At 48.7% G+C, this 14,322-nt stretch overlaps 1 protein-coding gene across 1 annotated transcript in view; it reads right to left on the reverse strand.

Moving 5' to 3' along the window:
* Window positions 1–14,322, reverse strand: part of MYH10 (myosin heavy chain 10) — a 133,974-nt gene that overhangs the window by 93,984 nt on the left and 25,668 nt on the right. Inside the window, 1 exon segment of the mRNA XM_021067863.1 lies at window positions 3,911–3,938. Coding sequence (XP_020923522.1) covers window positions 3,911–3,938 — 28 coding nt within the window.

Raw genomic sequence — 14,322 nt, forward strand, 5'->3', positions numbered from 1 at the left:
AACCCTGTGACAGGAGCCTCACCTCCTGGGAGGAGAGAGGGGGTGGACACCGAATTCAATGAATCCCGCCTATCTGTATAGCTATCCGGTCAGATGTACAGGCTGGCCTGGGAACCCCAAGCTCGTGGCTGGCATGTGCCATGCAAGCCCAGGGGGAGGGGTGTGGGCTGGAAAATCAGGACTAGAACTGCATCAAAACACACGGTTTTAAAAAGACATTTGCAGATCAGGTTCTAAATAACTGACTTTTGAACATACACGGCCAGTGGAATTAAAAGAAAAAAAAAAAAAAGCAAAAAAAGTAGACTGTTCTAGAACATAGAATTAAAATGAAGAGACATCAGGAAGGCATGGAGTGAGACCCTGACAAGATGGTGGATTTTTAAGTTATAAGCAGTGCCCCGAGGACTATTCTAGAAATTCGGGATGACAGTCCTGAGGCGCTGTCCTTTTCCTCCAGTGCGACAATGGCCTGTGGTTATGGGAACACCCTTGCTCTTAGGAGACACCTGCTGTGCATCCAGGTGTAGCGTGTGCGGGTGTCTGCCGGCAAGTGCAAATGGCCCCAGTAAGAGAAAACTAAGGGCCTGTGGACAGAGAGAACGGACACATGTAAGCGAAGGGTGACTGGGCACCACTCTTGCCATTTTTCAGTAAAATTCAGGTTTGAGGGTTTTTGTTTTTGTTTTTTTTTAATAGAAACCTGGGGAAAAGGATCAGCAAAGGTTAAAAAAAGGAAAAAAAATCAAGTAAAGAAAACGTGGTGAAAATTTTAAAAATCACTGAAGCTAGGGGATGGCTATATGGGATGAGTCACTTACTATTCCATTTTTGTGTTGGTTTGAAATTTCCAGGAAAAAAAAAAAAAAAAAAGGCTTTTATGAAATGGTATAAGAAAGGTTTTACCCTTTGAAAACACATACATTATTCATTAGTTTCTAAAACTTCCTAATCTGTACTTAAGCCTATTTCCTTGGTTCCTACTTAATTAAGAGATTGGTTCCTTTTTTTGAATTTTTATCCATTTCCTACGTATGCCAGGTTCTCAGGGGATAATGAAAAAGCAATCAAGGCTAAGTCACAGTTCCTACCTTACTGTCTAGCTGTAAAACATGACACACACGACTCAAACAACGAATGGGTCACAGTATTTAAGGAAAAGCGCCTGATGAGAGCAAACCAGTGTGAACTGCAACCTGCTGGGTCATTGCCATTCAAACTATAGCAAGGAAGTTGCCAGGATCCACCAAAACGGGCCAGATACTAGATGCTGGGTGGGACGAGGACAAGACTGGAGAAATGTCAAGTGAGGCGACAACTAGAAACAGGAAGGGCAAGGTGGAGTTCCCTGGTGGTAGAGTGGTTAGGATTTGGGGCTTTCACTCCTGTGGCCCAGGTTCGGTCCCTGGTCTGGGAAACGAGATCCCACATCAAGCCACTGCACACCGAGGTGGGTGGAAGAAGAGGAGGGAGGGAGGGAGGGAGGAAGAGACGGGTCAAAGCAGAAACTGCAAGGCTTTAAGCCTCGAGTCTGGAAACACAGTATTGATGGAAAAAAGGATACGGGGAGATGCTTCTTGTTTATACAGGAGTAAAGGTTAATTTTTTAGGCATGTTGAGGTTTAAACTGTCATTTATGCCCTACTTTACACCTTATGCTCCAGCAATTATCAAACTACCTGTAACTGCCTGATACCATTTCCCACCTGCTGTCCTCTGGGTCTAGAAGGTTCACTGATTCTATAAGAAGCACGACGGACTGCGACAAGGTCAACGGTCTAGAAACTCTTCTGGTTGCACGGCTACCCACCTGAGCTAGAAATCCAGTAGAAGCCAGGAAGTACGAGCCAAGGCTGCTGTGGCCCAGAGGCCCAAGACCCCCCTCTACCCACCAGGGCCCAGAGATGAACTCTCGGGGGATCCTTCAGACTCACAGCCCACCCACCATCCCTGTTCACTGCCTGAAATGTAGTTCTTCTGGTCACTTTTCATTCTTACTCTCTCCTCTCACGCTGTGTTGTCTTTCTCCCGATCACAAACCCCATTATTTTCTGCCCCCTGCCATACTCTCTGGGACCCCCCATTCTGTGGTGTGCAAAGTCACCCACCTCCTTACCCAATACTCCCCCACTCCCCACTGGCCTTACTGGATGCTTTCTCCACCCTTGCACCCAAGCCAGCCAAGTCAGAGGCATCCTCCTCACTCTCTCAGACCCTCTTGTTAAAAAGCTCTGCCCCCTCTTTTTCCCCAGCCCCTCTGAGGTCACGTGTAGAGCAGGAGCAGTGGCTCTGACCCTTGGATTTAGTCTGCCAAGTAAGATCATCAAAAACAAAAACCTGGCCGAGGGTCTGGCTTGGGGATGGACCAGCAGCAAGAGTGACCAGGCAGAAACCTGCATAACCCTTCTGCACTGGAGCTTGCTCTCTTGCTGCTCTTGGAACCCCCCACCACGTTAAAACCTGGGCCTGGCCCGCTGGCTGAAGGACATACCCAGGCACCCCCGCCCCAGCGGGCCTGGCAGCTGACCGCGGAGGCGGGAGTGAGCCCAGGTGCCACAGCGCAGCTGGGCCCAGGTCAGCAGAGCCGCCCAGCTGAGCCCAACCCAACTGCTGGGAAAAGCGTTTTTTTTTTTTTTTTTGAAGAGGTTAAGTATCCGGGCGGGTTTGTGATTTGAAAAAGCTAATTCATACGCCTCAGCGGACTAGCTTTGTCAGCCTTGCCCCCCCCTCCTCAGGAAGCACCGAGTTTCCGCGTCCTGGAAAGAGACGCCCTCCCCGCCCCCACCCCCACATCGGGCGCTATGGGCCTCCCCGACCCCGTCATCTCCCCTGACACCCACCCTGTGCCCTCCTCGCCCCTCAGTTCTCCGTCCCGCCCCGCTTCCCTCTCATCCGCATTTCAGTTCTCCCACATCGAAAACACACACAAATTCTCTGAGTTCCGACTCCTCGACGGCTACAGCTTTGTGGAAGCAGTAGGCCGAAGGCTGGGGCCGTCGCCACGGCACCTCACCCCTTCCTCACCCGTGAACGTCGCCTGTCCTCAGGATTCCACGCTCTGAGGCCACCTCACTCCCCGCGCAGCTGCCAGCGCCTCCCAGGCCACCGGCAGGGCGTGCCGGGTACTCCACGGCCGCGTGGCCAACGGCCCGGCGACAACTCCACTCAGCTGAGCCACCGGCATGTCAAAGTCAGGGTCCTCCAGCAAACGACTCACCTTCCACTCCGGACCCGTTCCTCCCCCTTCCCGCATCAGGCGGCAACTGCATCCTCTCTGAGCGCTTCTTAAGCCCGGAAAGCCCGGGTGAGCCCCGCCCCCAGCCGAGCCCCGCCCCAGCCGAGCCCCGCCCCAGCCGAGCCCCGCCCCCAGCCGAGCCCCGCCCCCAGCCAAACCCCCACTTAGACCCATCCGCTTCTGTCTGGCTCTGTGACCAGCTCTCTGTCAGCTCCGCCTAACCGAGCTTCCTCCTGTCCAGCTTCCCCACTGCAGCCAACATGACCTTCCCAACGTGCAAATCTGACCATTTCCTGCCTGGACCTTGTTTTAGTCAATCTTGACTTTTCAGTACTTCGCACACAGCACACAAGGCGGTTGGTGATCAATAATGCTTCCCAACCTGGGAAAATTCCTGCAATGTCCAGTAGGTCAGCACTTGGACAAACTAAAGGGGTAAGTTTCACAGATTAACATTATGAAATGTGTGTAAAGCCCAGTTTGACAACCAAACAGTACCACCAAACTTAAGCAACGTATACATTTTCATCTTAAAACAGTAACTGCCAAGATTTACATCAATCTCGAATTACGGCTCTCCTTTCCCCCGCCTCCCATGCAAAAAAAAAAAAAAAAAAAAAAGTTGCTTTACTTTCCAGAGGAAACGAAAAGTCAGAACATTCAACATTTACTTACGTGCAAAGAATTGACTGGTCCTCACGATCTACAAAACAAAAACAAAAAGACAACGTGACCATTTGCCTGGTTTTTAAAATATCTGATCAATAATAATAAAGTTGCAATGATAGATTATAAAATACTAGTACCTCTGCTCCTCTCAGGCCACATTAAGCTCTTCCCATCCCCAGTCTATACTATATATAGTCCCAGATCCAGCTCAAGCAGATCCTCTGGGCAGGTGACAATCCGGGCTCAGACGGCTTTATATGCCTAATCAACCTGGGTTCCCGAGCCTGCTGCTCATCACATTCAATGGGGAGCTTTATAAAAACGAGCCCCAGCTCTGCTAAATCATTTCGCTAGGGAGGGCTTGAAAAGCCCTCTTGAATTAGGTTCCCCAGGTGATTCTGATGTAGGGCCCGGTACGGAAACCCCTGCCCTTGGAGAAAACCCACAGCCAGAGAGGAATCATTATTCACTTGACCTTAAGGGAGAAAAAGGAAGTATCAAAAAAATTAAAAAAAAAAAAAAAAGGGGAGTTCCCGTCGTGGCGCAGTGGTTAACGAATCCGACTAGGAACCATGAGGTTGCGGGTTCGGTCCCTGGCCTTCCTCAGTGGGTTAACGATCCGGCGTTGCTGTGAGCTGTGATGTAGGTTGCAGATGCGGCTGGGATCTGGCATTGCTGTGGCTCTGGCGTAGGCCAGCGGCTACAGCTCTGATTAGACCTCTAGCCTGGGAACCTCCATATTCCACGGGAGCGGCCCTAGAAAAGGCAAAAAGACAAAAAAAAAAAAAAAAGAAAGAAAGAAAGAAAAGAAAGTATCGAACGCCAAGTGGAAAAGAAGATTGAAGGAGAATAAACGTCTACATGAGGCTTAACCATTGTCTCAAGTCTGCATGTTAAATACCTCAATAATGATGAAAGGTATGATGAAAAAATCCGACGTGATTTTACAGTGATGCATGATTTAAGTGTTCCTATTCAGCTCAATTTTTCAAATGAAAAGGCGAAATGCAACAACCCCTGCCCCTGCCGCCCCACGGCAAAACCACCAGCGCGGACTGTAGGATTTTCCAGTCTCTTATGAGGGTCATTATCTCTATTTTACAGATGAGAAACGTCTTTCAAGGAAGCTAATCCTCCGGTCGCCTAGCTATTAGGGGACAAGGACACGGGGGGAGACCCCGGGCCTGTCTGCCTCTGGCGCCCGTGTTCCCAGCACTCCTGACCAAGACGTCACTGCCTCAAAAGGAGCTGCAGTCCCAGGCCTGGCCGGGGTGGCACTGTTCTCCCTGCCTGCGCTGTGCATGCCGCTCTTGGGGGGAATGCCATCAGGTGCCCAGAGAAGAGCTCACGGCAGGTCAGGCAGAGAGGACTTGCATCCACCAGAGAGAAAGAGTTCATTCGCAGTGTCATACGCTTTTCATGTGGCGTTATTAAAACAGCTATTCACATACTCTATGAACAAACTGACTTATACAAAGAGTATAAGCCTGGCCCCCCACGTCTCGTTTAATTCCTAAGAGCTGCTAACCAGTTTTATCCTTCCTCCCGGCTGCCACAGGCAACCTGGTTCGTAGCACAGAGGTGAGGTCTGGCCCTTTATCTGTTCACCTTCCTGGGAAAGTGCCAGATTCACAGCCGCGTGAGTTCTCTCCACCTGGCCTTCGTGCTCAGCTCGGCTCTGTCTCCTCTGTGTGGCCTGCCCAGACCGCCCCCCTCAGGCTCCCCGCTGTCCCCAGCTTTGAACCACATTCTGGAGTCAGACAAACCATCCTGCCAACTGCCTGCCCTCCCAGAATGTGCTGTCTGAGGTCAGGGGCTGTCTTGCTTCTTTATTCCCAGAATTAACAGTGAGCCTCAGGCCTGCGGAGAGAACCCAACGCGAGGTGCCAGGCCAGGCGCTGGCAAGACACCGGGAACTGGAATCTTCTGTCCTGGCTCCAGCTTTGCCACAAACCGCCCATGGGTCTACAAATGAGGCATTGATTTCTGGCCAGTCTCAGGCTCTTCACCTATAAAACTAGGATTTTACCAAGTTTTTCTTACTTACTCTAAATACGAACCCTTGCGCCCCTAAAGTCTCCTGGCCTGAGCAACGTCTTGAGAGCTCCACTTAGCACGTTTTTAGGGCTTTTCTGAACTAGATCACACATTGAAGAATTCAGGACACACACCAAAAAGTCACCAAAATTAAACTGCCTCTTAAGTGACTCAGGACGGCTTTCTCCCGGCATCTGCACGTCTATTATCACTGTGTGAGATGTGAGAACTTCGCAACCACAATCCATGCTTCGAACCCGCTCCACACCTCTCCCCCGAGCTTCTCACCACACCCCCCGCCTCAACAAGCAGAACCAGACCAAAGAACTCTCTTCTGGCCAGACCCATCTGCTCTTGTCGGGTCTCTCTGGTCTTGCACCAGCCTCGGGCCTCAGGTCCACTCTCAGCAGAATCAGGCATGGGCTTGGGGCGGGCTCCAGGGTCTCTCCACTTTGAACCATAACTGAACTATTCCTCCCTCGGCTTCACTGAATCGCCCTCCTCGAGAACCATCTTAAGCACCACGACAGTTCACAGTGAGTTTTATCCTCTAAAAACCTATAAATGTAACCAGACGCAGCCTCCCAGTGACACTGAATGGAAACGCTTTGACTTGCAAACATGCAACGGGCCTTCTCAAGAGCAGACATGCATTTGACAGCTCAGGTATTTTCCAAAGCACGCCTCCGCGATCACACATGGAGGGACTCAACAAATCCGCGTTGGAGTAAATCATCTTTTTAATAGGGAAAAGGGTTTCCAATCAGTGACCTCGGCTCCTACCTTAAAACACCGGAAAAGAGCAAAGTAAACCCAAGGTATGTAGAATAAAGGAAACGATACAGGGCAGAAATCAATGAAATGGGAAAGAGAAAATGGGGGAAAAAAAAAAAATCAGTGACTACATGGCGGTTCTTTGAGATGGACGAAATTGATAAATCTCTAGACAAAAGGATCAGAAATGAAACACAAACTGCCAATATCTGGAATAAGAAAGGGAAAACCACTACAGATCCCAGAGGTCCTAAAAGGATAATAAGGGAATATTAGGAACCGCTTTATGCCAAAAATTTGACCACTGAGACGAATGAGGTGATTTTTTTTTCCCCCATTACCAAAACATTTATTAAACAAGAAAAACTTCCTCCACTTCATTACAAGTGTGGCTCGTGTGAGGCCAGGCACCCCATACTCACAAACGGCTGAATTACTGAGAAAAATAGTTTGCAACGAGATGATTTCTTTATGAGACAAACGACTAAAGTTCAGGCAGTAAGAAATAATACCCTGAGCGGCCCTCCATCTACGGAAGAAATTCAACTTGTCGTTAAAAAACATCTCACAGGGAGCTCTCTCGTGTTGCAGTGGGTTTAGGACATGGTGTGGTCACTGCTGGTCACTGCTGTGGTGCGGGTTCAATCCCGGGCCTGGCAACTTCCGCATACCATCAAAAAACCCAAGAAAACAAAGTCCTGTCCCACAAAGAAAACCTAGCCTCACTGGTGAATTCTACAAAATATTTAAGCAAAGAAAAAATACCAGTTCCACATAAACTCTTCAGAGAATTGAAAAGGAAGAAACGTTTTCCAACCCATTTTAAAACTTTATTTATTTATTTATTGGCCACACCCTTGGCAGGCGGAAGTTCCCAGGCCAGGGTTTGAACCCATGCCACAGCAATGACCTGAGCTACAGCAGTGACCACACTGGGTCCTTAACCCACTAAACCACCAGGGAACTCCACTGATGTTCCTTTTTGTTTGGTTTGTTTGTTTGTTTGTTGTCTTTTTAGGGCATATGGAAGTTCCCAGGCTACGGGTCTAATCGGGGCTGTAGCCGCCAGCCTACACCACAGCCGCAGCAATGCGGGATCCGAGTCTTCGACCCACACCACAGCTCATGGCAACGCCAGATCCTTAACCCACTGAGAAAGGCTGGGATCGAACCTGCAGTCTCATGGTTCCTAGTTGGATTAGTTTCCACTGAGCCACGACGGGAACTACTGGTGTTTCTTTTTAAAGATGCTTTGGGAGTTCCCGTCGTGGCGCAGTGGTTAACGAATCCGACTAGGAACCATGAGGTTGTGGGTTTGATCCCTGGCCTCGCTCAGTGGGTTAAAGGATCTGGCGTTGCCGTGAGCTGTGGTGTAGGCCGCAGACGTGGCTCGGATCCTGTGTTGCTGTGGCTCTGGCGTAGGCCGGAGGCTACAGTTCCTATTCGACCCCGGGCCTGGGAACCTACATATGCCGCGGGAGCGGCCCTAGAAATGGCAAAAAGACAAATAAAATAAAATAAAGATGCTTTGTTCTCCTTGCCTTTTTCTCTCCTGATCTAAGAACATACCTGGTTTCAAAACTTTTTTGTGAAAAGAATCCTTTAATCTACATTGTCAAGGTTTACATTTTGATGTCTAGCAATCCTCTTCTTAAAATACTTTGTCTTAAAACGAGAGGGGTAGTTACTGTGCTCATGTCACTGTGTCACATCAGACATTTCAAGACGGCTGCTCAGGACGCCACCAGATAAATCGTCACTTACTGGTGCATCAATTGGGTATTTCCCGCGTTTCTGGGGAAGCTCCTGGAAGTTACTCTCCATCCAAAATAACAGCATCTGGGAGCCATAAATCAAGAAATACAACCGAGGAAAGAAGCGAGGACTGCCCGGGTGCAGGTGAGGGCAAGTGGGAAGAGCACTAAGAACAGACTGGAGGATAAAGAGCCCGAGAAGGTGGGTCTCCGAGGCAGGGAAACACTGGATTCGTTTCTTTGTCTTCAAAGAAGCCTTGGGGGGGGGGGTCTCTCAAACTAATGGAGGTAATTGCAAAACTACTCTGTTCCCCAGAATGGGAAAATTACTACCCCCAGGGAGAAGAGCAAATTGTATGAGAAGGAAAATGTGATCACGGGAGAGAGAAGTTAAATGTTGAATACGAAAATGCCAAAAAATGTCGACTCAACTTCTATGAGGAAGATGAGGGCGGGCAGTTAACTTTCTGGAGTTCAAGTTTGGCGCGGTGGAAACGAATCCGACTGGGAACCATGAGGTTGCAGGTTTGATCCCTGGCCCCGCTCAGGGGGTTAAGGCTCCGGCGTTGCCGTGAGCTGTGGTGTAAGTCGCAGACTTGGCTTGGATCCCGAGTTGCTGTGGCTGTGGTGTAGGCCGGCAGCAATAGCTCTGATTAGACCCCTAGCCTGGGAACCTCCATGGGCCGTGGGTGCAGCCCTAAAAAGCAAAAAAACTCCAAAACAACCTTCTTTCCTAACAGGAAGTCTACAGAAAACACTAGAAATTAAAGACTACACAAGCCTGTTACTTATAAATATGTACATGTATAAGAATAAACAGATAAAATATGATTTCCTCTAAAAAGGAAATTCGGCATGCTCCGGGGTAGGACAAGTGTCTTGTCTTTTTTTTCAATAATGTAAGCCTTGCTGGACTGTGTATGTGCTTGTTGCCTTAACTATCTTCATGTATGACTTTTTTTTTTTAAGGGCCGCACCCGAGGCATATGGAGGTTCCCAGGCTAGGGGTCTGATCGGATCTGCAATCGCCAGCCTACACCACAGCCACAGCAACGCAGGATCTGAGCTATGTCTGTGACCTACACCACAGCTCACGGCAACACCGGATCCTTAACCCACTGAGTGAGCCCAGGGATGGAACCTGCCTCCTCAAGGTTACCAGCCAGGTTTGTTTCCACTGAGGCATGAAGGGAACTCCATGTATTACTTTTTAATAAAATGTGAATTTAAACATTCAAATTTCTTTGACAGTTTGTGATCTTGATGTTATATGGACTATTCTGCACTGTTTAATGGTCTACAACCATTTAGACAGCACAGGAATTATTTAGTCCTTGAAATTGATAGACTTCGCCAAGAAAATTACTTGGGCCTGTGTCTTTGAGATAAAGGCAACTCTTTGCCAATGTTAACCGTTTCTCTCACTGGTGTGGTTCTAAGTTTTCTGCCTTATTTCAAGGCAATTTTAACTCTGTTTATGATGTTACAGAACCTTCATCCTTTCTGGTGTTTCTCTCTTCTTCGTCACACTTGCCCAACATTTGTTTATTTTATGGTCTTTTCGTGGAACCAGTTCAAGTTTTACTTAACAATTTTATGTTTTTCCTCTTGTTAGGTTCATTTCATTTTGTGCTTTTTAAAAAAGTTGAGGTATAACTGACATGTAACATTTTATTAGTTTCAGGTGTACAATATAGTCGTTTGGAACTTGTATATACTACAAAATGATCCCTGCAATAAGTCTTAAGGTAACATCCAGGATGTACATTTTTTTTTTTTTTTTTTTTTTTGGCTGTACCCATGGCATAGGGAAGTGTCCAGGCCAGGGACTGAATCTGAGCCACTGCAAAGACAAGGTCCAGGCTATACTTTTATTTACTTTTTGGCCATAGCCAAGGCATATGGAAATTCCTGGTCCAGGGATCAGATCCAAGCCACTGCAGAGACAACGTCCAGGCTGTACCTTTTAAAAGAACGTTCTTTTTATTGTGAAATGACATAAGCAAAAGCTCATGAGACAAGTACAGCTCAATGAATTATCATAAAGTTGTCTTTCATCTACCGTATGAGTAAAAGGCTTAACTTGTCCACAGATTATTATTTACGAATAAAAACACTTATGGCTATGAATTCTTCTTGAAGCAGTTTTTTTGCCATAAACCATAAATTTTTTATATGTGGTATTTTGTGGTGGTTCCTTTCTAAAGAATCTGTAATAGCTATTTTGATTTCTTCTTTTACCAAAAAAGCCATATAAGATGAATGGTTAAGAGCAAAAACGGCAAGAAGAGCTCATTAAAAACACGCCTACAAAAACAAACCCAGTTGGAAATCTTGCTGTTAACATCTTGTCTTACTGCACCGTGGTCAGAGAATGGGGCCTGATCTCAGATTTTTATCGGTGGCTCAGCACAGAAATGACAAGCCACGGTTATAAATGTTCTTTCTGCTCGATGGATAGTAGTACTGCACATACATTTTTCAGTTCAAGCTTGCTAAATTGTATGGATCACATTCTCACATTCTTTTTTGGGGGTGGGGGCCTGCACCCATGGCATGTGGAAGTTCCTGGGCCAGGAATCAAACCCTCTGCATAGCAGTGACAACACTAGAGCCTTTAACCGCTAGGCCACCAGGTAACTCCTAATCACACTCTTTATGTTCTTTCTTCCCCTACTCATCTCCAGTTCTGAGAGAAGCATATGAAAGTTCCCTCTATAATTGCGGGTCACATCTTTGCATTTCCAATAGCTGTTGTTTTAAAAATGTGATGTAATGGTGTAATTTAAGCATTATCTGGCTCTTCTAGATAACTCTTTCTCCCTTAAAATTCTATCTCTGTTCCCTCTTCCTCGCTCTCAGCTGAAGCCTCGCTTTGTGTTTCGCTGAGAAAACAGGAGCATCGTCACAAGTTCCTACCGCCGACCGTCTCTACCCACCTACCGGCAGACACTTTCAAAGAGTATGGCCGCAGAGAAGGAGAGGATGGAAGAGAGAACTTTCTTTTTTAAAGTCAGGGGGAAACTTTAGCATATTGAATGCAAACATGAGAGCTGGAAAGACACGATACGAAAAAGAATGTCTACATGTGGATGCCTAGCTCACTCCGCTATACAGCAGAAACTGGCACAACACTGCAAATCTATACTATACTTTAATAAAAAAAAATTAGAAAGGGGGGGGAAGCCTGTAAAAAGGAAAGAGAAGATAAGCACGCTGTGAGAGCCCCGAGACGGATTCCTGGCAGGGGTGCAGGAACTGGGAAGACTGGCCTCTGACAGGAGGGGACCCAGGAGAGGATGGTTGGTACATCTGGCTCAGGAAGCTGGGCAGCTCCTCTCCAGTGGCTTCTGGTTCTCTGTGGAAGTGGGGTCGGGGGCACCAGCTGGAGAGGAAAGGGGGCCACAGGGGCCCCGGGGTCTGAAGCAGGCAGAGGTTCGAGATGGTCATTACAGAGAGTGTGATTCGAACCTTAACAGACGAATAAGGATGAGCAAGGAGCAGTCTGCATGGAACCTGGGCTCGTGGTCATGAAATTACCGGACTAGCCATCTGTTCGGGTGTGCAAACACAACTCCGGAGGCACCAGCAAGCCAAGCGAGAGCATTAAAAAAGACAAGCATCTCGACTCATCCAGGTGATGAAGATCGAGCCACATGGAACAAAGGGACAAAGGGACCAGGGGTTTAGGATACTGACAGAGGAGAGCTGAAATCCACAGGGGACACGAGGTCAAGGCGGTACCGCTAATACACAGGAAAAGCAGAATAGGGCAGAGACCAGAGTTATAACCCGAATCAAAGAACACAGTCAGGAGACTTACTGACTGAACTGCCAAGACGGAAGGGTTTTGCAATAGAATGTCTGAAATATTTGAAAAATAAGGCAATTTCAGAGGGTGACAGAGTCTAGGGAGTTGGCAGCCTGAGTGAGAGGATAAGATTGAGACCGGAAAGATCTGGTTGTTCATGAAAAACTAGAAGTAACACAGGGTTATGGCAGGTCTCGAGGCCCAGAGGAAAGGGCATGACATGTCGGGCTAGACCTGTCACAGAGAAGGGGCAGGGGAACCCAGGAGAAAGCCGCTACAGGCGATGAGGGCATCAGAGGCGGGCCAGCGTCTTCAAGGGATAATGGAAAGGCTGCCATCAGTAATAATGGTCCAGCAGAGGCACTGGGAGGAAGGACACTGACCCCATCTCCCTGTGCATGGATCGCAGTGGGGGGGGGGGAACCACCTTCACGGAGTGGCTGAAACCCCATACCCAGGGGAAAGCCACCAGGAAAAGAAAACTGAACACACAGGCAAGTGTGCACACCCCACAGTGGGAGTTTCCAAAGGCCCAACAAAGAGAGAGCATTACGGGAATGAAGACATGACCAGGAAAGCAGGCCGAACAAGGAGACGGGGATTCTCAGACTCTCGGAAGACGCAAGGCCCTCGGGTCTTAGACATTCGTGGTGGCCCCTGCAACTACTGTTACCGCGCAACTTGCCTTTGTGTTTATCTAGGTCAACAGAGGGTTGGCAGCCGTGCTCCCGAGTGGAGGCCACGGTGGGGGAGCCTGCGCTCTTAGCGGTCTTAGGTCCCCAGGTATGACCATGTACCAGGCACGGGTCTCCGTGTGGCTGTGTTCAATTTCTAACTCATGGGGCTGCAGGAGAGCAGTCTGAGCCCAGGGACACCCTCTCCGCTGAGGTCACCTCATTTTGCGCCCCCCACACCTCCTGCGGGAGGGCAGCCATGGGTCTCCTTTCGGGATTCCTTCCCCGCACTTACTGAACCTACTCAGTCTCAGGACTCGTCTTTCTTCAGAACTTTGTCAAAAATACCCTTTGTTGGAGTTCCTGCTGCGGCTTGGTGGAAACGAATCTTGACTAGGATTCATGAGGATGTGGGTTCGAGCCCTGGCCTCGCTCAGTGGGTTGAGGATCCAGCGTTGCCGTGAGCTGTGGTGTAGGTCACAGACATGACTCGGATCCCACGTTGCTGTGCTGTGGCACAACAGGATGGGCGGCATCTCTGCAGCACCAGGAGGCAGGTTCCATCCCCAGCCCAGCACAGAGGGTTAATGATCCAGTGTCGCTGCAGGTACAGCATAGGTCGCAACTGCAGCTTGGATCTGATCTGACCCCTGGCCAGGGAACTCCATATGCTGTGGGGCAGTCAAAAAAGTAAAAAAAAAAAAAAAAAAATTCACTTCTTTCATGGCTCCTACAAGTCTAGATGTATGTACTCCACGTCTGCTCCTCTTTCTGTCATAATTCGCATCCGTTTCTTTTGGCGGTGCATTCTGGAAGAATGCCTTGAGTTAGTGCTCGATTCCCGCCTTAGTTTCCAATAATACCACTTCTGCCATTCCATGCTCTGCGGGGTTTGTGATTCGTGAAAGCAAGTTTATGTCCAAGAATTCTACCTCTGTTCATGCGGTCGAGGAGTATTTCCTAGGCAACGACTATGTGCCAGGCACACTCTGCGTCTTACTGATGCACTACCCCCTGCAAGCTAAAGTTCAGGGAAAACATTAAGCTCTCTTCTGTTTTTGATTAAAAAAAAAAAGTCTGTTCAGGGGGGCCATGTGCTCGGGGTCCTCCACACGGGCCCCTCTCATGCGATGGACCCTCTTTGTAGCCCACTGACGTACAGCTACTGCTCACATCTGTAAGTGAAACCCTAGCCGGGTGAGCCCCGGGAGCTGGTGTGCGCGTCACGAGCAGGTGCACGAGCTGCTTGCTGTCCGCCTGCCCAAGGAGACGTCCCACCCGACTGTGCTGTGTCCTGTGTCCTGCGGCGGCCGGTGGCCCCCTTCTTACACAAGGAAATGCGATGGAATTTGGTAGAGTGGGAGGGGG

The sequence above is a fragment of the Sus scrofa genome, chromosome 12, assembly GCF_000003025.6.
Source record: "Sus scrofa isolate TJ Tabasco breed Duroc chromosome 12, Sscrofa11.1, whole genome shotgun sequence".
Taxonomy (NCBI): Eukaryota; Metazoa; Chordata; class Mammalia; order Artiodactyla; family Suidae; genus Sus; species Sus scrofa.